We start from the raw sequence: 24890 nt of genomic DNA on the forward strand, positions 1-24890 counted from the left end.
CTTTGGAAAGCACAACTGTGTGATTCGCTTTGTCACCAGGACTGGGCAGACACAAGTTCTTTCAGCTGTTTTTGTGCTGCACAGGATCCATCTGTTAGTTACTGTCTTTAATTTAGCCTAACACGGTCTTTGCTACAAAAATTCGAGTAACTAAAGGCGCTCACAAATCACTTTAAGAGGCTACTTTAAAAATAAAATGGTTTCAGAACCTGATATATGACTGTCAGGCAGGAAATTAACTGCAGAAAATGCATGTTTGAATACATGGAGCCCATTTATCATTTCTGGAGCCCTGTGCTGTACACATGCAGTGGGAGAAGAAGAATGCAAACAGGTGCTTGCCTAAGGGCCACCTGGGAAACCCTTTGCTCCTCAGAACAGAAGTCATTTTTTTGCTTGCTTTATGAAAAGTAAATGCTTTTGGTTGAGTGCTCTGGTGCCAGGCTCTTCAGTGGTCCTAAAGGGAAAAGAACTGCTGTTGGTGTCTTTGAAGAGGAACTCAACCATTAGTTACTCTGAGAAGTTCTTCAAAACACATCTGATGGGACATCCTGGTGTGCCACCAGCAGTGCTTTGAGTCGGCAGAAGACCTATTTCTCTTTGGCAAGAGGCAAGTTAAATTTCTGAAATAAATGTAAGAGGAGCAAGCTTCATCTTCCTAGCCTTTAAGGCCCATGTGCTGAATGAGGCAGGAAGCCATCTTTTGGGAAAACAGATCCCAGATCCCAGCTTGGGACATGCCAGGCTCTTTATGCTCAAGCCTTGCTCTTTGTCCCTAGCGATATTGTGCATCAAGTTCCTGTTGTATTGCCTGGAATGTATAATTGCAGGCATAGTCTACAAGGCTGCTACAACTTGACCGACCTGAACATGAACACTGATCGGTGCTCTCCTCCAAGGGATGCTATGAGGCTTGCATCTGGGGAGGGCAGGCCAGGGGAAGGGCAAGCAAACCCTTGTGGAAGGGCACTGGCACAGCTGGCATCCCCTCTGTGACAATGACTTGGTCTTCAGGATTTTCCTAGAGTAGATAACTCCAATGATACTGGGCCAAGCTCTTAAAATCGGGGACAGTTGTGTCTGTCTGCCTTTCTGTGTTGGTTTGTGGCCATAGAGCACGCATATTGAGCAGAGCCAACTCCCGTACTGGTCCTTCTTGTGCTTTAGTGGTTATTTTGAGGGAGCCATGATGAGCAGGGATACATCTGTGTAAATTTATTTGATAAATTAGTGTTTCGATGTATAAACAGAATCAGAGTAAGGAAAGTCAGGTTTTTGAGAACATTATGATATGTGATCTCCATCTCGTGTCCAGATTTCACAGAACAAATTTACCAATTCCACTGAAACTAATCCCTTATATCTAAGTGAGGCAGTGCACTGAGACTGTAAATAAGACACTGCTTTCTTGGATGTGGTAGATTTCACCCTAATTTGGGGGATGAGGCAGGATTTGTGTGTATTGCTGAGTACAGAAGATTATAAAGTAAATGCTCAGTGAATTTATTCTGTAGTAAAGCTCTTCGGTCATGAATATTCAGACCTTAATTGCAAATGTGCATGCATTAAAATGTAAAGTTTGCATAAACTTGGAAATGTGTGCCTCTCTCTTCTAATTACCACAAAGACACCCAAGGTAGCCACCTTGGCTGTACAGGAGTTGCTATAACTCTGACATCTTTTTCTCTGGGCTTGAATTAACTCTGGGTTCCCCCTCTGCACTCATGCACACTCTTAATGTCACTAATGTCACTCCCAACAGAAGCCATTTGCTGTAGGTGAGACCCTGCCAATTTAATTACTGAAAATATTATTCCAAGAAACGGTACTTTTTGTAGAGTTCCCTGTGTTCCTACATTTTTCTTTGCAGCTTAAGCTCCATCTGCACTCAAGGAGTAAATTCTTCTCTCTTTTACCTGTCGAATCGATGCACCTCCTCCAACTGGATCAGCAAGACCTGCGTGTTTCATCTTACTCCAGTTTTCTCTGAAACATAACCACATTTGCGGTTCAGTCGGCCAGTAGGTCTTGTAATTAGATATCTCATGCTGATTGAACGCGCTTGCTTGTATAGGAGATCCTTAATAAGAACAAGTGTAAATATTTTGTCTGTTTAGTGAAATTAGTTTGTAGGAAATGAGACTTTGAAGTTTTTAGAGCAATAACTAAATTAATAAGAAATAACTGTTCTGACTTTCAAAAAAAAAAAAAAGGGAGTTATAGTAGAAATATGAGGAATTAAAATGTGGTTCCATCCCTTAATGGCCTGTTATTCTTTCTTGAGGGTAGGCACCATTTACATTGTCTAATTATTTTTTATTGGAAATAACAATGACGACTTTTCGTTTGTATTTTTTATTGTATATCTAGCAACAGTTCTGGAACTGAGAATCCCAGGGTGTGTCGTGTTGGCATGGGAGGTTGGTAGTGTCCTTCATAGTAAGATCATTTTCAGACTGACCCATTCTGAAAATGCTAAGGCAAAGCAATAGGTCTGTGGAGGAGTCTGAGCTGTTAGGCAGGAAACTTGAAAGCTACAGCTCTCTACTGTAGACTTCATTTCAGGCACATGACATGTGAGGAATGGGGCAAGGTATGAGAATCCAGACTCTCTGAATTTAATATGTTCTTCATCTGGTGAAGAGGCCAGAGCAAGGTGGGGAAGAAACACCCCTTTGTTCTTCCCTCTTTCTCCAGACTTTGTCGTCTTCTTTCTTTGATATTCTGGTGCATGTTGTCTTGTGAGCACAGTCCTCCCTAAATACCCATTTTTGTGCATTAGTATCTCTTAGATCTGTGGGGTTCCCTGTCCTGCCCCTCAGCTTTATTGCTAGCTTGGCAAGCTGCAGATTCCTTCTGCTCCTAAGCGTCACTTGTCCCTGCCTGTCATATTACTTTCCAACCTCTCATCCTATTTTACCTTGTCTCATTCAGGAGAGCAATAAGAATTATTTTCTGAACGTTTATATGAGACTGTCACATGCTGACAAATAAACTGTGATTGAAACTGCCTCCCTGTTGCTACTATGCTTCAATTTAATCCCTTTTTGACAAGATGTATCTGTTTTAAACAAAGCACAGGGACTTCTGCCTGATCAAAACTTGATTTTATTATACTCAAATTTTCATAAAACAAGAGCTGAGTCACAATGATACCAGTGTCCTTTAGAATACACAAGTTGTGTGCATTACAAAGTACAGATCTGGCTTTGCATCACTTCAAAAACCTAGTTTGGGTAAAATATCCACTGCCCTACCCCAATTGGGTTATCTTATGCTATGGACAGAATGGAAAAATGCTTATAAGCAACCTCACTATAAATAATGTCATTTAAATGCTTACCATTACATGTCTTGATAGTTAAGTCTTAAAACTGCTTAAAAATTAAAGTTAAATAAACCACCCCTAACTGGTATTTTTAGAAATCCAGTGGTTGTTCTAGACCAAGTAATACATGAAGATAGACAGAAACTTGTGTTTTACTCGGTTTGCTTCCTTGGCATGTGCATTTTGTACTTAATCACTGACAATTACACTTTTTTAACCTGTTTGTTACCCAAATTGCATTGGGAGTGGAGATCATGTGCACGTGTTCTGCTTTCTTCTTCAACGAGGCTGATTTTAAAGGCAGTGTTCATCGTGAAAGCTTCAGATCAGGGAAGGAACTGGCAGCTCTTTTGGAAGTTTTCCCTATCTTCACTGGGGCTGTGACTGGATGGCCTCCTGATGCGTTGATAACTAACTACCCCACCTACAGCCTGGTGCTGAACGAGAGAAATGCTGTAGGACCACAGCTGGGTTCAGTTAGACTTGGGTTTGTGTCTTTATCTCTTAAATACTGAAGTTTCTTCAGCTGGTTGATGGCTGGTTGAGCATCTCACCTGCTTTGTGCCAAACTGCTGATTTTCAAGTCCTCTGTACAAAGAGCCACAACAAGGATGGATTTTCAAGTGGGTGGAGTGAGACACCCCCCCCCACTTCCCAATTATTTCTAAAATAGGCTTTAACTTGATGCTAATTTGCAGAAGATCTATTGCCTTCAGATCTCTGCAGTTCTGCTGTTTGTTTCTTGGCTAAAGCACTGCACTAGCCTCAAAGAAAAATGAGCTACAATCTTTGGCACAGGTCAGCAGGGGAGCACTTTTGCTTCAGTTCAATTAGCTCCTGCATCAGAAATGGCACTTCCAGATGTATCAGAAACAGGGATAATTCCCCATTTTATTACGTGGCAGGGAGGGACATCTGACTGAGCAGTGGGTTACAGCAAGGACACTTCCAATTACAGTAGCAATAAATAGGAAGTTTCAATTACCATAGGAGAAGATCAGTAGTAATGTTAAGAAGTTTTTCTGAAAAAGTTAGGTGTGAAGTTTTTATCCAGAGGAGATCTTGCCTTGTTATTGATTACTTGGTAAGGATGGACTTGTATCGAGGCAGGCTTGTTTGTGTTTTCCAGCACTTCTAAAGAAGGCCTGAAACTTCTGCAGGGCCTGAGACAGCAGATCTGCTGTGGTGTCTGCAGGGCAGTGTGTTTGGGCAGTAATTGTAAAGAATGAGCTCTCACAGCTCATCCTAATGCATGTATTTTACAGTAATCATTTTCAGATTAGGAGATTGTTAGTGTTCATCTGTTGTCTGTCATTTAACATAATGGTTTTTTTTCTAACTAAAGCTCACATAAGCTCAGTCAATTGCTGGGGATTTATAAGGAATTGCTGGGGAGGAAATATCTGGGATTTTGAAGTTTTAAAACAAAAACAAACACATGAAACACAAAGGAGCATCTGCCCCCCTCCCCCCTTTGTTTTTCCATTAATATTGCCATTGTTTTTGAAGAGACTACTGTTTGTAATTGTGTGTCCTGCAGTGTTGGGCAGATGCATACTTTCCCAGTGTGTAAGACTTCACATGTTTAATGTGAATTTACTAATAGATCAAAGAGAAAGGACTCAGAAAGCCTTCTGTCTTGAGGAATTTTGTCTGTATGTATTCACACCTGTGCACAGATAGGTGTGAATATCCTCTCCTAGCTGTTCCAGGGAATATCTGTTGAAAGACAGGAAAGGTTTTGTATATGGCAAAAGGAAAATTTTGGGGAAAACTGAAGAAAGCAGTGATGGATTTTAAGAAGTCTGTGTGTTGTGCTATTGCTGTGAGGCTGTTTGCCTACACTGCCATTTTGGTTTTCTGTTGTGCCTTCAGTAGGGATAAGAGTTATCGCTTCTTATTTTGGAAACATCCAAATGTTGTGAGTCCTATCCAGCGTATTGCAAACTGCTTTAAAAGCTTAAAGCTGGTTCTGTGTACACTGTATTTCTGTTGCTGGAGAGACAAGCTGTGGTGGTGGTGTTCTTCTTTAGTCACCAGTTGGACAATTTGGACTGGTCATGTTTCCTGAGAAATAGCTGGGATTTTTATTTATTTATTTATTTATTTTGCTTTTATCCCTATTGTGTTTTGAAAGACACAGTATGTCTGATAATGACACCCAATGAGGGTGCAGTTGATACATATAATTTTTATGAGTTAATAGTGATATTATTTGCGCCCACTGTCTTTCAGAGAAACCATGTTTTACTCATATTTGCCAATAATTCTTCACTCATCAGTCTCTTTTTCATAAAATCACTGGGAGTCTGCAGTGTGCATTACTAACACGTTTAATGTTTTTCGGGGATAATCGCTAGTGTTTAGGTAAAGTTAAGTGATACCTTTTACATGTTTCTGGCAGTGCTCTATATTTGGTTATCTAACAATAACAGGGACACGCTGGTGTGAGGCAGGGGGTTCCAGGTAAGTCTCAGACAGGGGAGCAAGCCTGTCTGTGGCGAGGTCAGTGCCACTTCTCAGGAGGCAGAGACAGGCAAAGCTCAATGTGGCTCATGTTCCTCACAGCGTGATTTTACAGTTCAGAATAAGGTTTGTACCACTATTGTTACCTGCAGTTCTGGTGTTGTATCTCATGGCTTCTAGACATGAAAATGGAGAAAATCATGGCATGAGCTTGAAGATGCTCCAAGTTCTTTTTCAAAATCGTACTCAGATGCTAAATGTCTTTTTGGCCCAGAATGTTTAAGCTGTTTTGTTCAGTGTGCAAAGTTACAGATGCACAATTTGTAAACTTTAGCTCCCTTCTCCAGTGCCTTTTTTCATTCCAAGTTTCCCTTTACAGTTTTATATTGCAAAATTCATTGGAAAAGAAAAATTTGGGCACTGTTCTTTGCTAGCTTTACAACAATTTAGAGTTCTTGTAAAGTATTTTATGCTATGTAAAAAAAAATGAAGAAATATCAGTGCAGACCATGTATTTTCTGATAAGAAGCTCATCATTTATGATGATTCCATTCTGAGAAGCATTTTAAGGGTTATCTGAGCCTTCCCCCTGCCCCGTTTGGTAACAGTGCAGGAGTGAGGAAAGAAAAAAACAACTTTTTTTTTTTTTTAATATTGCCAAGTTATATTATGGCCTGATACAAGTACTAGCTCATCTGGTGAGGATTGTTTTCTACATTAGAGAGGAAGGTTTGAAGGTTTTCGTGCGTGTAGGTACATCTTGTGAGCCATCTGTTCCAGTGACCCTTTGCTTTTTTTTCTGTGATTTTGAGAGAAGAAAAATGCATTTGTGTATCACTTGTACCTGAGCATGCCATCTAACTGATATTTCATAACAGATGCAACTGTAGCAAATTTTACAGCCTTAAATGTCTTTCAGTAGCAGACATTAATCAGACAAGGATGGGTTGTTTTATGGCCTTGAATTGTCTTTATTGTTTATAGCTTCTTCACTAAAATGCCATGCTCTGTTTCTTACCAGAAGTTCACAAAGTATGTTTGTTCTTAGAAAATCAATTTTATGTTCAGTTAAATTGGGCATCTGCAAATCCCGTTAAGCATAGTGGTATGGTACAAGAAGACTGTTTCATTTTGCAGAGGTAGGGTTAGTAGCACTAGTTATTTGTACATTTTCTATAACCAAGTGGCTACTTTTTGCTTGTCTGGATAACTGTGTGGTATCTTCAGCAAGAATCGTACTGCTTCTACACGTGCTGTGTAGCTCGGGAGCACTGGAGAGGTTTTGTTCTGAAGTACTTTCTGGGAACAGATCCTCTTTCAGGGTTGCATTAGTTACAGTTTTACAGTGTGAATGTAAAGACAAGCCTACAGTAATCTGTTTTGTAGTGCTGTTAGATTACGAGATGTTAACTCCAAAATTTTGATTGTCTTCGAGTGGGGAAAAAAAAAATAAATTTAAAAGTGGAAAGTTACCAGTGATTTAGAAAAAAAAAAAGGGAAATACTGTCACTGGGATCACAAGAAGATCCTGGATCCTACAAACCCCGAGAAATAGCAGTCTGCTTCTCTTCTGGTCAGCCGTAACTGCTCTTTCAGATCTGTCTGGCAGCATCTCAGAGGCACAACTGTATGTCCGTTCCTCGAGTCTCAAGTGCACAACCTGCAGGAAAGCAATATTATTTTTCATTTAATGAGCTTGAGCACATGAGCAATTAAAACGACATAATTGAATGAAGCTAATCAGGAAGACACAGAAGCTTGCCTCCGGGATGCTGCTCAAGTCAATTGCTCCTCATATCTCCAGTTTTATCTGCTCAGTTAATAACACCAATGGGTATAGTGGCACGGGCTGGTGATTTCACAGCTCCAGGGGATTCGCGGTTTTGTTTTGTTTTCAGGACTTGGTCTTTTTCTGCTGCTAAAGAGGTAGTGATTAACAGGTGATGAGAGTCTCTGCTGGCTAATGACAGCCGGGGTGCTCAAAGAAACGGTGATGGAGGCTACTGCACTTTTTTTCTCTTTGAATTGCTCAGTACACAAACCACCGAGGAAGCCAGAGGCTTGCAGGCACGGTCCCCACACAGTTCTGTAGAATCACTGAATCTCTTGTCTGACAATTAAAATAGTTAGGAGCACACTGCCAAGGCAAGATAAACAGAGTGAATGGCTTCAGATGATCAACTGTTTTCTTAGTTATACAGTAATAGACTTGCAATGAAGCAGATTCTTAATCCCCCTTCCCGCCCTATTAAATCATTTGCTAGTTAACATAAAAAATAATACTTTGTAATAAAGCACACAGCTGTGTTCAGCTGTTTTTCTAACAGTCCTTGTGGGTACAACCTTTCTATCATCAAGTACAAGAGGTATGAGAAAATGTCTTATCTGCTTGTTCTTCCAGTACAATCAATGGCTTGGGATTTATTTTCAATTGTGCATCTAGCTAACACAAAATTAGTCAAGCTCTCTGTTACAGTCAGCCTGGGTATGGAGTAGAAGCTGAGTGCTTCTGTGTCACTGTGCTGATACTCTATCAGCATCTGCTTGCTAGGTAAAATCAAAAAAAAAACGGGGGGGGGGGGGTTCAAATGGACTGGGAAGGGGAATAGTCAAATAATCTTTGGTACTACTGGATGCTAAGAATGCATTTGAAGCCTACAGAAATATCTATGCAGTCGCTGTATCATCTTCAGGGTTCTCTTCAGTGCTGTCTCTTAGGTTGGAAACCTCACAGGAAGAATTTTAAAGCTCCCTGTATCCTTATATTTCCAGCTGTAGCAATGAAGCTGAGACCAGCTTGAAGGCATCATTTCTGTCCTGCTTATGGGCCTCTATGTAGTCTGTTTTCAACTTATTATTATATTTCTTCAATTTAAGAATAAAAAAACATGCCTTCTTTTCTGCCCTTCCTTGCTGATGTAAAATTTGCCTGAATACACACCTAGGTTGGGCTGACTTAACAAGTCCGCCTACTAATACTTGTCCTTTTTGGTAAAATGCCATTTAAAAATCTGTGTGTATGTATTTATTTGGAGAGGAAGGAGGAATTGCTGATGGGATGATGCTGATACCCCTTTAGCACCTTTAGTTTTTTATAGGGTCTAAAACACTGAGAAGAATGTAAGAGAATATCAATTTTTGTTTCTGCTATCAAATATCTGCTTGGAGTTTTTATTTCAAATTTTGATAGTCTTTGCAGTAAATTGAACTTAAGCATTTTATGTTAGTGCCTGTACTCGTTATTAGCATCAGGAGTAGTTGATTTGTTAACTGTTACGTTTTTTCTTTGGTATTTGGCATCTCAGGAAGGACAAATGTACCAACATTGTGTTTGTTTTAACAAAAGGTAATGTTTTCCAATCTCCTTGCCTCTCCCAGAGGGTAGTGGAAGATAGAGATTTTGATGGTAATTGGTGTGACCTATAAGATATGTCTTTTTAAAAAATATTTTCTAGGTAGGTAAAAATTCAGAAGTAAATATTTTGAGGGCTTGGGAGTCACATTGCAAGTGATATGAAATGTCTTTTCCAATATAGCAGAAATATCCTGACTCTGTTTTCTTGCATGTTAGCTGTTGTTTGATGATAAAGGTTTCAGACAGCCAGTATACCATGCTTTGACTTTATTCTCACTGGCATTATTAGAAAACAAAGTCATACTTTCTGAAGTGCTTGAGTTTTGGGAAGAATTCTTTCAGAGCTTGGAGATGCCATGCATTAGTGTTGTGGGTGCTGTCTCTTGGGGGTGCTTGTATGCTCAGGGAATCCTCTGCAGATGGGTGCTGGTGAGCACTGTCTGCTGAGGGGGTGGGCTTGTGTGGGCTTTTAGTCTCATCCCATTACTCTTTTGTTGCCGCTCTTCTGCAGTGGAGAGGCCTGAAGCCCTAAATTCATTAAAATAAACTTTATGTTAGTTCAAAGACAAAACAAGGTTTGTCTTTTTATGCCAAAGTGTGAGGAAAATCTTGCAAAAGGAAGAGATGCAATAGAAAGATTTTCAGCTCAGAACGTATCTCATTAAGTAGATGCTTCATGTAAGAGGTTTCAGTTATACCTTTGTGGGTTTTGTATAATAATAATAAAAAAGCTGTTTCTAAAACGCATTTTGAAGAAAGCTTCAGCTTTTCACAAAATTTGTATCCCCACCAGCCTGCATTTTTCAGGCAAATTATGGTTTGACCTGGGAAATGCGTTGTGAATTCACCTGAAAGTATAGCATGACTGGGGGGACAAGCTGTATAAGAAAAAGGTACAATTACCGTTGTATATGGAAAAAAGTTTAATTATGAATTAAGATTGCATCGGTTTCTGCTTAAGAAAATTGGTATCAAAAGTGTGCATTTAACCAGGAGAAAAACAAATAATATTTTGTAACTATTCAACGTGAAAGTCCTTACTGCTTTTGTAATTAACTCAAGTTCAGGCTGTTTAGACACAGGCTAGAACTGGTGTGCAGAAAGCAGTTCAGGCTTAAATTACTGAATCCTTTGGACCATAATTTATTAAACAGATACTTCAAAGGATGAATTTTTATATGAATCCTTATTACTTGGCATTTTTCATAGATGAGGAACATGCAGGTGGACAGGACTGTCAGTCAGATGGCAGGTAGGAGTTGCATGATGTCTTAAAGATGCCTCTGCCTTTTTTCAGTACAGGGCCTTCTGCCTGCAACTTTGGAGCCTGCTTTTGGCTCTCAGCTCTCTACCTTTCCACCCAAGGTGGGAGGCAGTGTTTTCCAGATTGTTGGCTAACAGCATTTTGCACAGGTGAACGCGTTTCAGCATTGTCTGTGCAAAGTATGGTAACTTCATGAAGCCACAGGAACTTGATTACAAGTAAAAAGTTGATTTGCACGCTGTTTCCTGCATTTTCTCAGTACACATACTTGGAAATACGCTTAAAAAACCTTCAGGCTTCATCCTTTTTTATGGCCTGTTATAAGTGAGGTCTCAACTCAATCTGAATTTTGTAATATTTATAAAACATATATTTCTAAAAGGTATAAAAGGCAAGTAAACAGCACTGAGCGTGAGGGGAGTCTACGCTCCACCAACACGCACACAAACATCAAACATTCTAAATACACAGAACATTGCTTTACATACTAAACACAACCATGCCTATATATACATACAATCAGGAAAGGTAACAAACAATCCTTTAAGTTCCATAACTTACTAAAATTGAGTACGCCTATACATATTCACGATCAGAAAAGGTAACAAACAATCCTTTAAGTTCCATGACTTAACAGTCTCCATTTTCCATTCCTTTTGAACAATATGTCTCGCTTTAAGTTGTCAAGCAACTCGGTCTTCAGGCCTTATGTATTCCGTTCTTCCCAGATCGAAGAAAAGCATATCCATCTCCTTTTCAAGGCCAATAGGCCTGGGTCAAAAGGCACGTTCAGGTCAACAGGGGGCGTAACAGCAAAGGCCTTCGATGGCTGTAGCAGCAGAGGGGCCCATGGCGTAGCAGTCGGATCAGTAAAGGAGCCCGCAGCTCCCTCACTATCTGGCAAGCCACACGTTTGTGATTGTGGCTCCACATGGCTCTTTAAGGCTTCAGAGATTGCTTGCCAGGTGCCGAGCAATCCCACTGCAACCTTGTCGTTTTTAGTTGCAGAGTCCCACAACTTGACCTCAGTTTGGTCCCATATTTGAGGCTCATAAACTGTCCAATTGTTAAGAAGGACAATAAGCTGTAAGGTTACCAGGACAGTCTTTATTCCTAAGGACGTATGATTCCCCATAATGCGCAACTGCTTAGCAGCGAGGGGCAGTTGTGTGCACGGGTCCACTTCTCTCAGCTCGAGCTTCTCTCCAGCTCCAGTGCGCCTATTTCCACCGACTTTCTGTACGAGCTTCTCTGAGCAGTTTGCTGAGTTTGGCCGAACCTATCTTCACGAGGCGATCAATGTGCCTGCTCCCGTCCTGGTCTCCATTCTGACAGCCTGTTCCTCTTCACTCCTTCTTTCTGCTTCTTTATTGATGACATAACTTCATCACATCGTGTTGCCTTTTTTATCTTGAGAGCAGGCTCCCCTCTTATATCCTTCTCTCCACAGCAGTTCTTTTCAAAACAACTTTTCATTGGTCAAACAACTTTGAATGTAACAAAAACAGCAAACACCCAGAAACATCCATGCCTTAACGGCTGGAGAACAAGACACCGGAGACTGCATGGAGTTTCCTGAATCACCCTTCTTTGTTCCCTCTAAACTGTTTTATATTCCTGATGGCCTCGTCGTTAAGAGTCTAATGTTATCTCAACCATGGGGCTTTCCAACCCCCATGGCCACATTCCCAAATCTCCCCCTTCTTTATTAATATCAACCATTTTCTCGGCATGAATTACCACTCCATATATAACATGGCCTGTCGATTTCCTTTGTCATTAATGTTAGATACAGCATCTCCTATTTGAATTAACTGAAGCTTTCTGGTTTGGGGACCAAAGCAGTGTCTGTCTTCAAGACAGTGTTCACTGATAATTAAATCATCGTTTAGTTGAGACATACCCTCTCTAACTGTGAGAACCTCCAGGTCAGTCATACTGAGGGTTGTTTGCAGGCAAGGTTTAGGGTTTGCTCTGGCACGAGCAAGATGATCTGTGCTACACCTGGGATGTGAGTGGGACTTGTCTGATCTGCTGCAATGCTCGGGGCAGCAATATTCCAGCTCAGCAAGGGGGAGGTGGCTGATGAGCAGCAAAGCCAGCTGCTTATTAGGATACACAACGGCTCTGGCAACTTGGCTTTTGTATTTTGCTGTAAAGGACGCTGATGTTTACAGTGTCTGAGGTGAAGGTGTCTTTTTTTCCTTAAATCTTTAAAATACAAAGGGAGCTTGAGATTTTCCATCAATACAGGTTTTTCTAGAGTATTTTATAACACGTTGCTTTTTAAAGAGCGTTGCTGAGACCATGATCTCATAATAATACAATTCAGTGGTATTCACAGATGTCAATACTAAAAAAAAAAAATAAAAAAAATTCATCATCTTTAAAAATTAGAATATTCCTGGGTGTATAGAAACATTTCATGGTGTTTTTTTTTTCTTTCTTTCTTTTTCTTTTTTTTTTTTTTTTTTTTTTTTTCTGAACTTCACCTTAATCTTCCTATTCACGCTTCTTTCCTTTGTCCCAGCTAATCCCACCAAGTTCTGTGGAAGATACAAACTTGAGATTTCTGTGTCTGTTGTGTACAAAAAGAGTACTGCACTGAAAGGGGGAGAAACTTCTCAGGGAAAGATGAGAAACCTGAAAACCCAACATGATTTCTGTGGTGATGACCTTGATACTGAGCCTGAAGTCTAAAAGTCACAAAGAAACCATTTAAGAAAATAGGACAGCTGAGTGTTCTTAGCTCACTTACAGGCAGAGCTTAGCTGTTCCCTCTCCCATGCTTCAGTTTATTAAATGCTTTTCCTATTTTACTTGCACATAAAGAAGTTTCATCAACAGTACAGGCTTCCACCTGCTTTTTTCTGATTTGCTCGTACTAGTATTTTGTCTGCTTTTATACAGTAGTGAAGGCTGATGCAGCTTTAAAACTTGCTTATGGTATCTGGATTCAGTTTAATCTAAATAGTAAATATTTTTTCACTCTCCTGTATGAGATTGTCTTAAATGCATCAGTCGTAATAGGGAAAATGGAATTTCAGAAATACTGAAAACAGTGAAATTTTAGTGCTTGGTGGATAGCCATGGTTAAAAGCAGGATGAGTCAACTTTTAAAATTTTAGCATGTCTGAAGACGTTACAGCTTTTCTTGATTCATCCTGTGCATTTTCATGGTCTTAAAAATTACTTCTGGTTAATAGCTGTTTTAGCTGCTGCTTGGCATAGCATCATGTTTCTTTGTGTTTTACGGTGTTTGGGGGCACAAGTATGATTTTTAAAAGGCTCTGTCAACTCCAAAACTGCTTATAAAATGGAAGTTGTTTCAATCTGAAAGAATATTGCTTGGAAGATCGATGGTACTGCATTTTTGTAAAGCAGTAAAAATAAAATACCAATACATAGCACTTGCAGGGCAATTTTCACAAATAAAACCCTTTATAGGTATTATATCTGTATGAAAATGTTTGAAGAATGGAGAAATAAAGCTTCCAAATAAATCAGCTGTTGGGGATGCGTAGTCTGTATGAGAACATGGTTTTCTGAGGCTATGTGAACAAGAACTTAGAATAATACTCGGATTTACATCCCTTTTTTCTGCTTTATTATCTGTCAGCATTCCCTTTTCTTCTGTTTAAAAAAAAAAAAAGTCAACAGTCAGACTTGAGCATTTGAATCGTCTTTCACCTGAGTATTTGAATCTGAGCTCTGAGTTTTACAGTAGTGCTTAGCTGAGCCATTAATTTGCAGTCTGAATCAAAGCACAGAAATTCAGTGTAATTTTTAGAAGTATCACAAATACGTTTGAATCAAACTCAAGTTTGCTGTCGTTCCTTCCCAGTTCCAACAATTAGAGATGTCTATCAGGAAGAGCTCAAAATAGTCTGTGAAAGCCCTTCTTATGCTATTTTCAATACAGAGCAATTGCAGCACAAGCCTGCTAATGTAAAGGTTATGCCAAGCTTATCCTAAATTGCACAGCTGTACTTCTGAATTCAGCAACACAGGAAACAAGACAGGACATTTTCTCCTTAAATTGGGTTGCTTAGTTACTCGGATAGCTTAAATGTATGGTTCTATGTAGCTCTTTATTAGCGGCCGTGTTCTGTAAATCGAGGTGTTTAGAGAGACCCTTTCATGGCTTTTTCCTGTGAGTGTTCCCTGCTGAAAGAGCAGTGGAAGTGCAAACTGTGGAGGTTTAAGTATGAGGTTTTTCAACAGACTGTTTGCTTAGTGAGCAATTTGGGCATTGCTGAGAATAAAGTACATCTGTAAGCAGAATGCGTGGTTCAGAAGGTTTAAGTGTGAGGTGTTGTGACCTCAGCCAGTTCCACAGACTCTGAGAATTTAATTTCTTTTATTTCCTGTATCTCCGATGTAAGAAAACAAACAAAAGACAGAGAACATACCATGACTTTCCCTGCACATCACAACCTCCTAGAGCTCTGCTGGTGATTTCTGCAAAGCCCATGGGCTTGGGGTGTCAGGGTATTCATTGATACTCCGGTTTGTGAATACCCTGACACCCCAAGCCATCTCCAGCCACCTCAGTGGTTCCCAGCCAGCCCTCATGGCACTTTCTGTTCTGGCAAGGTTTTAATGAATCCATTAGTGCAGTGTTTTAGCTTTCTTCCACAGTACATTTTTTGTATGGCACATGCATAAACTCCCTGTAATTTCTAGTCAGTGATCAGGCAGGTACCACATACCTAGTTTTTAATTAATACAGTCTCATTAGTTTGTTATTTAATATGGCTGTAGTATTGACACTGATTCAGGCTTGAGGACTGGACTTCAGTGGGTTCTAGCTGTACATCTCTTATAAGTTTTATGTGCCTAAAAGTCACAGAATAAATGCAACTGAAGACTTTACATCCGTTGATTTTTTAAAAAACTCTTCACCACCCCTCTATTTTCTTTTTCAACATGAATGGAAACAGTCAGGATAGGAGAAAGCATGCTTGAAATCAAGACTGCTGTGTGATGTTTGCTGCTGTCGCTGAACTGAGGGGTGCTGCTGAATGCTGAGAGTTTCCTTTGGTTTTAGGATCACAGCACGTTTTGGGGTGCGAGTGGTAGTGACTAGGTTCAAAGTAAGCTTGTTCTAATATGTTGCAGATGCTAAGCACTTGCGTGGATTCAGAAAGTTTGGACAAATTCACACAAAAAAAAACAAACAACTGGTAAGAGGTAGCGTTGTGTTCTTGGAATATTGCTTCTATGTTGTGCTTGCAGACAGGGTAAGAGCTTTTCCTGCTGAAAGAACGTAACTTTATTCAGTGTGTCACAGTTATCAGGCCTTAATTCCGTTCTTTGAGTTCAACGCTTTATAGGAAAGCTGTTTTATGGGACATATCACCTTTCAAAGTGTTTTCCACGTGGATTAAATGTACATGCTAATTATTGACGAACTGTTCAGTTTAATGTTCCAGACGTCATCAGTGCAGCAGAAGTGCCTGAAGGCTGAGCACGCAGTAATTGTATGGTGAGGTTTTGTGGCTTGGGTAAGAGGCCCAGGCAAGCATCCGGATGGATACTGGAAAGTAATAGAGCCTTCTACTGCCCCTGATGGCATTTAGAGTCTGGTCTTCTGTTCCAGTGACAAAGAATGAAAATACTGTCTTCTGTTCTGCCACCAAATGGAATGATTTCCTTCCACAGTTACTGAGTAGAACTTCACTAAATAAGGTCTTTCAAATCAGGCTGCAAATCTGCTAGGACTGAGTCAGTCTTCTGAGATTGTCTGTGGTTGTATGTCCTGTGACTGTTTTTTATATATATAAAAAAATAAAAATCTAGTTACATCTGAATATTTGAAAGCAAAATTGAATACAGAATAAAATAATGTAGAGAGCTAATTGGGTATTTTTGAAACAGCTGGAGGAAGAGTCGGTGATTAGCAAATTGAAGTGGATGTTTTTCCAGCTTTAATTTCAGGAGCGCCAGGGAGGAGATGAGTTATCTCAGGGAATAACATCCCTGGGAAGGCTCAGGCTGGCTGCTGGTCCGAGGCCAGTGCTGCTCTCCCTGCAGGCTACTCCCTCAGGGCAGGGAGACTTCCCTGGCCTTGAGACTGCCTTGGTGAAGTTCTCTTGGAGTTTTGGGGTGTCACTTGAAACACCCAGCCCCAGTAAATGCCATGGGAGATTGCATTTTGGTTATAGTCACTGAGATTTGTAGGAAGGCATTTTATGGGGCAAGCCATTTTCGTCACTGAACTTCCACATAACCAGCGTGATGCAAGGCTGTGCAGTTGTGATTTAATGATTACAGCAGCCAACTTCAGACACTGCTGCCAACTAATTCCAGTGTTTTATTTAGCTTGAATGTGGAAGTCTGTGAAATATCGGTGGGTATTCGGATGGGGAGTGGATGGGGCGGCTCTCCAGTGGCAGAGGATGGGATTATTCGGATTGCTGGCTTGTTTTGTTTGACCTTGCTGAGCATCTTACCTAGAGCCATGATTGAGGGATTCCTCTGAGCCATCTCATTAAAAATAATTAGAAATTAAAATAATGAAAATGAGCTATCAGAAACCAAACAGATCTAAGCCATGTAACTGTTCCATGAAGCGTTTGTTAAATGGATTTTGAGTTCGCTCCCAAGGAGGCAGGCACTTTATCTGCCTTTGCCTTGATCATGTAGTGGTAAAGCAAAAACACTGGTTAGAGGGAGCAGTGAAGTTAATGACAGGATCAGAAATGCTTTCCTGCAGGCTTTCAGGGAAGCCTTCCTAGCTTGTTGTTTCCCTTGCCTGACGGCTACTGCCTTTTCTGTGATGAGCCTGGGTGGGAGGACCCTGCTGCATCACGAGTACGTTCACCAGCACTGCTGCTTAAACAAGAAATGCGATTATATTTGGACAACCGAAGGTAGGGAAGCTCATTTAGAATATGGCCTTTTCTGCCATTTTTAAGTGTGCTCAGTTCAGCATGATTTGACTTCCGTGACCACTCCATTATGCCCAGGAATTTCAAGGACAAGTGGCTTTTTGTCAAGAGTGGAGAACAAATACTTGGAGAGCAAGCAGACGGTGCTTCAGCATCGCACTTCTGCAGGTGCTTCCGGCGGAGTGGAGGTGCCTTGAGAAACAGCCTCTGCCTTTACGGGGCTGATGGGCAAGGGCCTCCTGTGAAAGAAACCCCATGATGGAGAGAAACTGTTCTGTCTCAGCTATTGAAATAGACTTATAAACATTTTTTTGTTGTTAGCTAGGTAAGCATCAGTGTTATGTTATAATCATCTGCAGCTTGAATCAGACGAGTTGGAAACATCTCAGTTTTATATGGAGGCCCCCAATCAAATATAAGGCATTTCAAAACAAAGCAGACAACAACAACAAGAAACAGAAAAAAGTGGTGTGTAAACATTTCCTTTGTAAGTCAGTTTTTTCCACTGTATCTGTGGGAAGGGTGTTCCAGGGTCTCCTATGCTGACACCCCATGTCAGAGCTGCTGCACTTACACAGAGCCAAGGACTTCTGCCCTCGGGGAGCAGCAGGGGCTGAGGGGACGCAGCCAGGACAGTTGGCCCAGGCTTCAGCCCAAAGACGTTTGTTGTGTACGTGGTATTTTCCACAAGGCCCTGCTGATGCATGGTGATAAAACACAGTATCTGAGCTTGTTGACTGTGTTTGGCAAGAAAATAAACATACCTAACAAGTATTTAAAACGTGGGACTTGTCTTTAAAGGCTGAAGTTGAATTTGTCTGCTTTGGAATTGGAAATTTATGTAACACTGCAATTTTAGATTTATCTGTGGAGTGTATGCTGATGAATGCAAAACTAAGCAAGTCTAAGGCGTTATTAGGCTCTGTCTTTGGAAGAAGCGGAGGGGTGACAGACATCCTAAAATGCAATCTGGTATTTGGTTAGTGCTGGTGTGGTTGAAATAACATAAAATGATCATCTGTAAACTGTTATCTGTGCAACAAAGCCACGTTTGTTGAGATTTTTTTTTTTTATTGGTGCCATCACTGTGATCCTCAGCTAGAATTTCTTCTATGCATCCTGGTTTTTTTCCTTCCCCAGCTGTAGAATTAGTTTTTGCTATTACTCTAATCTGTTCTTTTGATTGAAATTTATCTCATGACAAATTTAATTGCTTCACCTGCCCACACTTGCAGTAATTCCTCTGCAAATCACCAAACTCCACTGTACAGTGTACCTTTTCTCTGAGATGTTTTTTAATCCAGATTTCAGCGCCGAGTATTCATTTTAATCAAAGCAATTATGTGGTGTGTTAACAGTTCTGAAAATCCTGATGCGTTTGGTGGAACGCCAATCCCATGAAAAGGCTGCAGTAGCACAACTGATCTGTAATTTCAATACTTTGCTTAGTTGAGAATTCAGCCCAAGGCTGTGGGGGTTGTGAACCCTGATCTGGGTGACATTTTCACAGAGGCACCCAGCGAGGAGAAAATACCAGTGCAGAAATAGAGACAATGGGGAAAAAGCTCATTTGGTTTTACAAAAAGCCACGATCGTTCTTTTGGTAAGGAATATGTAATATTTGGGGTTAAAAATTGTCCCTGCTTTGGATTTCTGTGTGGTTACATGTACAGTGATCTCTTTTGGGTGACAAATGGCAGACCTTTCCCAAAAACAGCCTGGTATGTTTGTATCGGTGGACTTTTAGCACTCACAGATTTTGTTGAAGGGTTGTTCTGTTAGCCAAACCATAAAGTTCTTGAAAATTATAACAAATAGATAAATATATATATATATGTATCTCTCTGGAAAAGGCTGGGGTTGTATCAGTTATGGTCCTGTTACTTTTATAGCATTCAGCGAAAAGAATAAAAGCAGGAAAAATTCTGTGTTTCATATGGATATGCAAATGGTACTTAGCTTTGCACAAACGTGCTCCTAGCAATGAAAGCTATAATGACATGGAAGGTGAATTTTGTTGAGGTGCTCTGTTTCCTCTGTTAATGCCTAAAAAAAAAAAATAAGAACTATAAACAAATATGTAACTTTTATGTATCAAGCTGGAGCACATCAGAATAAAAAGAGAGTTTGCTCAGTGAGCAAACGTACGTGGATTTCTTAGGATCGCAAATGAAGCAGTGCATGAAACCATCAGCAGTGTCACAGCTGAATGGCTGGGAGTGTGCACGCCCATACCAGCTCTCTGCCTTTCATCTTCGCAGAAAGGTTTGCCTCTGTGGCTTTTGGAAAACCCAATAATGGTGATTACATGGTGGCGGTGTTATCGCTGGTAGTAATTCAGGTGGTGTTCAGGCTGCTCATAAATATTACGAGTCTCAAAGACGCATGCTGTCCGTCATGGTGCCTTCACTGTTGAGAAGTTTGGTCTTGCAGGGACAGCTTTGCTATTCAGCTGACTAGCGCAGCTGCATCATTGTGCCATGGGGATGCCCTTTGGGGGCCTCACCTGAAGAGACATCTGGATAAATGCTGCACTGTTTTCATCTTCCTTCATAGGTTCGGTCTATGCAGGGGCAGTTGCAGTCTGTAATCAGCAGCTGTGCAATTCTGTTGAAGTCAATGAGTGTGTTATTTTTCCTGTGGGCTGGGAAATTGTGTTTTACCTTGCCTTGCTGCTGCATTTAATTTACAGATTATTTTCTTTTGGGATATTGTATAAAGTGTTTAGACCTCTCTAAAAATCCAGTGCTGCTTTCCCTGGATCGGTACGAAGCACTGCGTAGCAGCCTTCGTGGCCCAGCTCCTGCAAGGAGGACAAAGTTCTCCGTGCTGAAAGGGCAAGGAGAAATGTGTTCCCTTTATAGTGCTGTTTTAGTGGTACTGTGAGGCCCTTTGAAAATGAGAAGCACCTCTTAATTAACATTTTTTTCCTGTTGGGGTTGAAGAGGTAATATTTTTCTTCTGTTTAATATAGAAAATCAAATTGTTTGCAAAATCCACTTATTACAAGTAGTATACATGCTTTTGAATATTGTAGGACTACACCTATGCCTTTGCTAGCTCTGCATGTACTGCTTTGTCTTTGAAGCTATCGTTTCTGTAAAGCAACAAAATCTTACTTATTTTCTTTCATTATTCTGCTCTGCTTCCATTGATGCCTCTAAACTTTTGACTCCAGACTGGCAATATGAGGGTAAGATGGCACAATGAAACTTCCTGAACATTGCTTGTCTGTTCTTAATTTTTATTTTCCTTTGAATGCTATTAAAATTCTGTTCACTTCCTTTAATTAAATATTTTTGTTGCAATTAAATTCAAATTATGTTTGTTTCTGCTGTGAAGCTTTAATTATGATTAATATGTTTTAATTATTCCTTTGTTTTTTGTTTTTTTTTTTTTTTTTTTTCTTTGTGATAAATTACTGTCCTATTATATCTGTCCTGAGAGACTCTGCTTCACTGTGGTCCCTGGTAGCATCTCCAGAGCAAACTATGGACGTGTTCTAGTGTAGCCAGCAAACTGTGTTGTGGGTACGTGGCAAAAATTTGGTGTGTGTAGTCACGACATGGGAAGGAAAGCTCCCCTAAGAGAGAATGCAGCAAAGCATATTAAGCTTACACTGTTTAATTGTTAGTTTTAGATATGGATCAGCATCTGAGGCTTTAAATCCTCTGTCATCAGATTCTCCTTTGCTTTAAAAAGTTTATTTGAATATTGGATAAGAGGTCAGATCTTGATCCATCACACTTCAGTGATGCTTGTCTTCAGTATGCTGAATACGCTGACTTGTTTTTAAAAACAAACAACCCACAAAACAAACAAACAAAAACCCAAGGACCTTTCTCTGGAATCAGAAATAACTTCTTTTTTTTATCTTTATAGATTGCAAATTGGCCAGAACAGGTCCTCCAGCCACAATAGTTCCTATCGATGAAGAGAGTCGTAACGGTGAGTGCACCTCTGTTCTCTGGGACGCCCCTTTGGGTTCCCCACAGTTGCTGGTGAGGGTGTGGAGGCTCCCAGCTACTTTTCTGAAGCCTGGGAGGAGCATTAATGTTGTTGTCTTCTGGGTTTCCCTTGCAGCTTTTAGAAGGTTCCTTGTTTTGTTCAGTCTAAGCTTTGGTAGTGCATACCTCTGAAGCAGCAGAACTTTTTTACAGGTATTCATGTAAGCTCTGAAAGAGAAATGAATTATAGTTATTTTATTCATCTGTCAAACCATACACTTCTTTAATTTGATCTTTGGTCTCAACATTTCCGTAATGCAGCATACTGTAATGTGATGATGTGTTTGCTCCCTCTTAGTGTCACATTGTACAAGTGGCTGTTACGCTTCAATATTACTACTTTTCACTAATTTTTATTCATTTCTTTTTCCTTTTTTATTGTGTTTAATTTAGTTAGGCACAGTTGAGTGTAGCATGTGTTGTTATCCTTTGTCACACGAGTGCAATGAAATGCTGAACGAAGTCTGGGTCATGCTGGTGAAACTCTTCTGCTGTTATCCCTGGGCAAACAGCTTGGTATTGGAGTTGCTCACATTCCAACAGATAAAAATATGCATATTTTTTTTTCTGATAATAGAAATGAAGAAAAAATGATGTCAGTAATATTTAATACACCTGTATGCTGAGTTACCCAGTTTGTACTGGAGAGATTTTTAGCATCAGACTGTCTTCTTCCTCTGTACTTATTTTTCTTGCAGCCATCAGTCATGTCTGCTGAAATTAAGAGATGGCTGTAGCAAAATGAAATTCCGCTGGTAATTGTGTCCACGTACTGAGTGGGATTCTTGTTTTTCCTTTTTCCACATGTAATCTGAATGCCATAAAAGTAATTTACGTAGTGCAGTATTAATTTTAGTAGAAGCAATATCATGTTTGTGTCATGCTTATATAAAGTGGGGAAAAAAAAGTTTTAGAGCATTTAGATGTCGTGTGATCACAACATATATGGTGGTTCTTACTGTTTAGTTGTAGAACTTGTGTGTGAAGTCTGTAATTCAGTTTTAGTAAATTATGGTGAAAATAGATGCATACACTACCTAAATAGTTCAGGGGTCAGCAATCAATGTCTTTTTCGTCTTTTTTTCCAGTTTTGCACTATAGAAGTAGTCATGGGATTTGACACTTGTGAAATAACTGTATCTGTGCCACCTTGTTGGGAAGGTGTCGAGTACTCTTGTTTACACAAAGGTGGTACTGACACTTTTTCTTATGTTCTAGCAGCATTTGGGTTGCATATGTGAACAATAGTGGGGGGAAAAAAAAAAAGAGGAAATTTAAAGTTTGAGTGTAATCACTTGAAGTATGAATAAAAATGTGAAGTAATAAGTTTGTGTCCCTCTAGTTGGTAGTTGTTTCTCAGCTTTTGAATGTTTGAGTCAGTGCTTCCTAAATATTTAATATTTCTACTCAAATGTAACTGGCCCTACAAGACGGATTGTTGAATAGGATGCCGTGTGGAGAGGTGTGTTTTTCCTAAAAGCTTTGCTTGTCTCTGCAATGATTTAATATATCTATTTCACTGTGAATTCCTATGAGCCATTAATTCCCCATTAAAGAAGTCAAATGGGAAGTAGAAACTTCAATTCGCATTGCAGATATGGAAGCAACACACCTCATCTGTAAGCCACAATATGTATTAAATAAATGAATCTCCTGGGAGGCCAGCGCTTGTATCGAAATGCCCTTATTGTTTAGCTGTCTGTGTTGAAGGGGTAAGTTGTGTCCTCCCCTACTGCCCTGTGCGGCCAAGATTAATGGAGGTTGAATATACCTGATAACAGTGTAGAGGCTCAGCTGTCAAGTCAGTGCTACCACTTCTTTGCTTCATATTAAGTGATTCTTTTTCTATAAGTCTTGCTTAAGCTAGCGATAGGTGTTTTAAAACAGACAGGCCCAGCAAAGGATGTGTTGCTGCTACCAGCAGGTTGTTTTCTGGCTCGGAGTGCCCCCCTCCAGATGTCCTAGGGTTCAGTGGGAGTGCTGTAGCTTGCGTGGATCCACACCGAATGAAGGGTATGCTTGGATCCGAGTGTGTATCAAGGAGTTAGGGACTGTCGAGCAGTGGCGTGTGACAGTGACAGATGGGGTAACGAATGCAAGCAGCAGGCTGAGGGCTGATGCATCCCATCAGTTTAATGCACTTGACAAGTAGGAGTATATTTGGGGACCGGTAAAGAGTCCCAGGAATGGTGAACTTCACATTTCATGAGGTATTAATGATTTTTTTTCCCCATTTTTTCTTTGTTTAAACGAATGGGTTATAGGACTTGATGGTCTTAAAAGCAAAATTAATGCTTCTAGATGTATGGGGGTTTCTTTCAGTCCGAGAATTACGTTCACCAATTAATATATTTTTTCCTTTACTGAAATGGGGACTTTTAAACATTTTAGGTTTTATTCTAAAAATTGAGAATATTGTATGGGCAATTGTCAGCAGTGTTAACACAGCTTTGTAGAGGACAGCTGTACTGAGTAATTCAAGATGTCTTGTTGCATTTTGCAAAATGTTCAGAGGGCTAGAGCATCACTGGGGGAGCTGGGGGTGTTCAGCCTGGGGAAGACCAGGAGACCTCCTAGCGGCCTGCCTGTGCCTAAAGGGGGCTGCAGGAAAGCTGGGGAGGGACTCTGTGTCAGGGGCGTAGGGATAGGACAAGGGAGAATGGCTTTAAACTAAAAGAGGGGAGGGTTAGGTTAGATAGGAAGAAAAAAAATCTTCCCTGTGGCTGTGGCTTCTGTCAGAAGAAGGCATTAAGATGGCTTTTGGCACTTGTAGCTTCCAGCTTAATGGTAGCTGGAGTTCCAGCAGAATTGTGCTGCTGCTGTGTATGGAGGTAGGCAACTTGCAGAATGGTGATCCGAAGTAGTAAATAGGAAGCACCAATCCAGGTGTTCTTCTGGGTAGTTTAGAGCTTATGAATTATTTCTTTGGGCCGATAGCTGTGTAAAACCCAAATACTGTTGCTTAAGCATCAGCGGAGGCTACCTTACAGTGATGGTGAACAACCGAGAGTTCCTTGTACTTGAGACTTAGGTGTTTGGATTTTTGCTGCTGTAACTGCACCCCAAAAAGATCAATGTGTGATTTTTTCCCCTAAGGTGGATTTAGTTAAGTTACCTACTAGCCAGATGCCAGCACAGAAATCAGGGTAACTTAGATGAGTTTCACCCAAACGTGAAGAGCAACGTACATGGTATCTTGATAATGCATTCACAACAAAACCTCTGTAGCCATAAAGATCGTGTTTGTCTTCTTGCCCGTCCCGGGTAACTCAATAAACATTCTTCTGTTTTGTTCTTTTTCTTCCTTTATACTCTTGAGACGATACAGAGTGTTAATGGATGTTGGACATTTGCTGCAGATAGTGCTCTTTTCTCTCTGTGCTTGCGTCTCTGCAGTCTCTTTGGGGATTTTGGTATTTGTGCAAACGCAGGTAAGGGCAGGAATGAGTCTCATGGGCAGTGCAGGGTTCCATAGTGTTTGAGTACCTCTTCATCTTCCCACTGTTTGGGTAGGGATCTTCTGTCAGCCTGGCTTCCTGGGGAGGAGGAGGATGTGTGATCACTACAGGCAAGACCC

The 24890-nt window shown here is 40.4% G+C and overlaps 1 protein-coding gene across 1 annotated transcript in view; it reads left to right on the plus strand.

Moving 5' to 3' along the window:
• The window catches only part of PCDH15 (protocadherin related 15), a 477232-nt gene that overhangs the window by 121773 nt on the left and 330569 nt on the right, over window positions 1-24890 (plus strand). The window contains 2 exon segments of the mRNA XM_032191027.1: window positions 20485-20499; window positions 21189-21254. Of these exon segments, the coding sequence (XP_032046918.1) occupies window positions 20485-20499; window positions 21189-21254 (81 nt within the window).

Source organism: Aythya fuligula, chromosome 7, assembly GCF_009819795.1.
Source record: "Aythya fuligula isolate bAytFul2 chromosome 7, bAytFul2.pri, whole genome shotgun sequence".
Lineage (NCBI taxonomy): Eukaryota > Metazoa > Chordata > Aves > Anseriformes > Anatidae > Aythya > Aythya fuligula.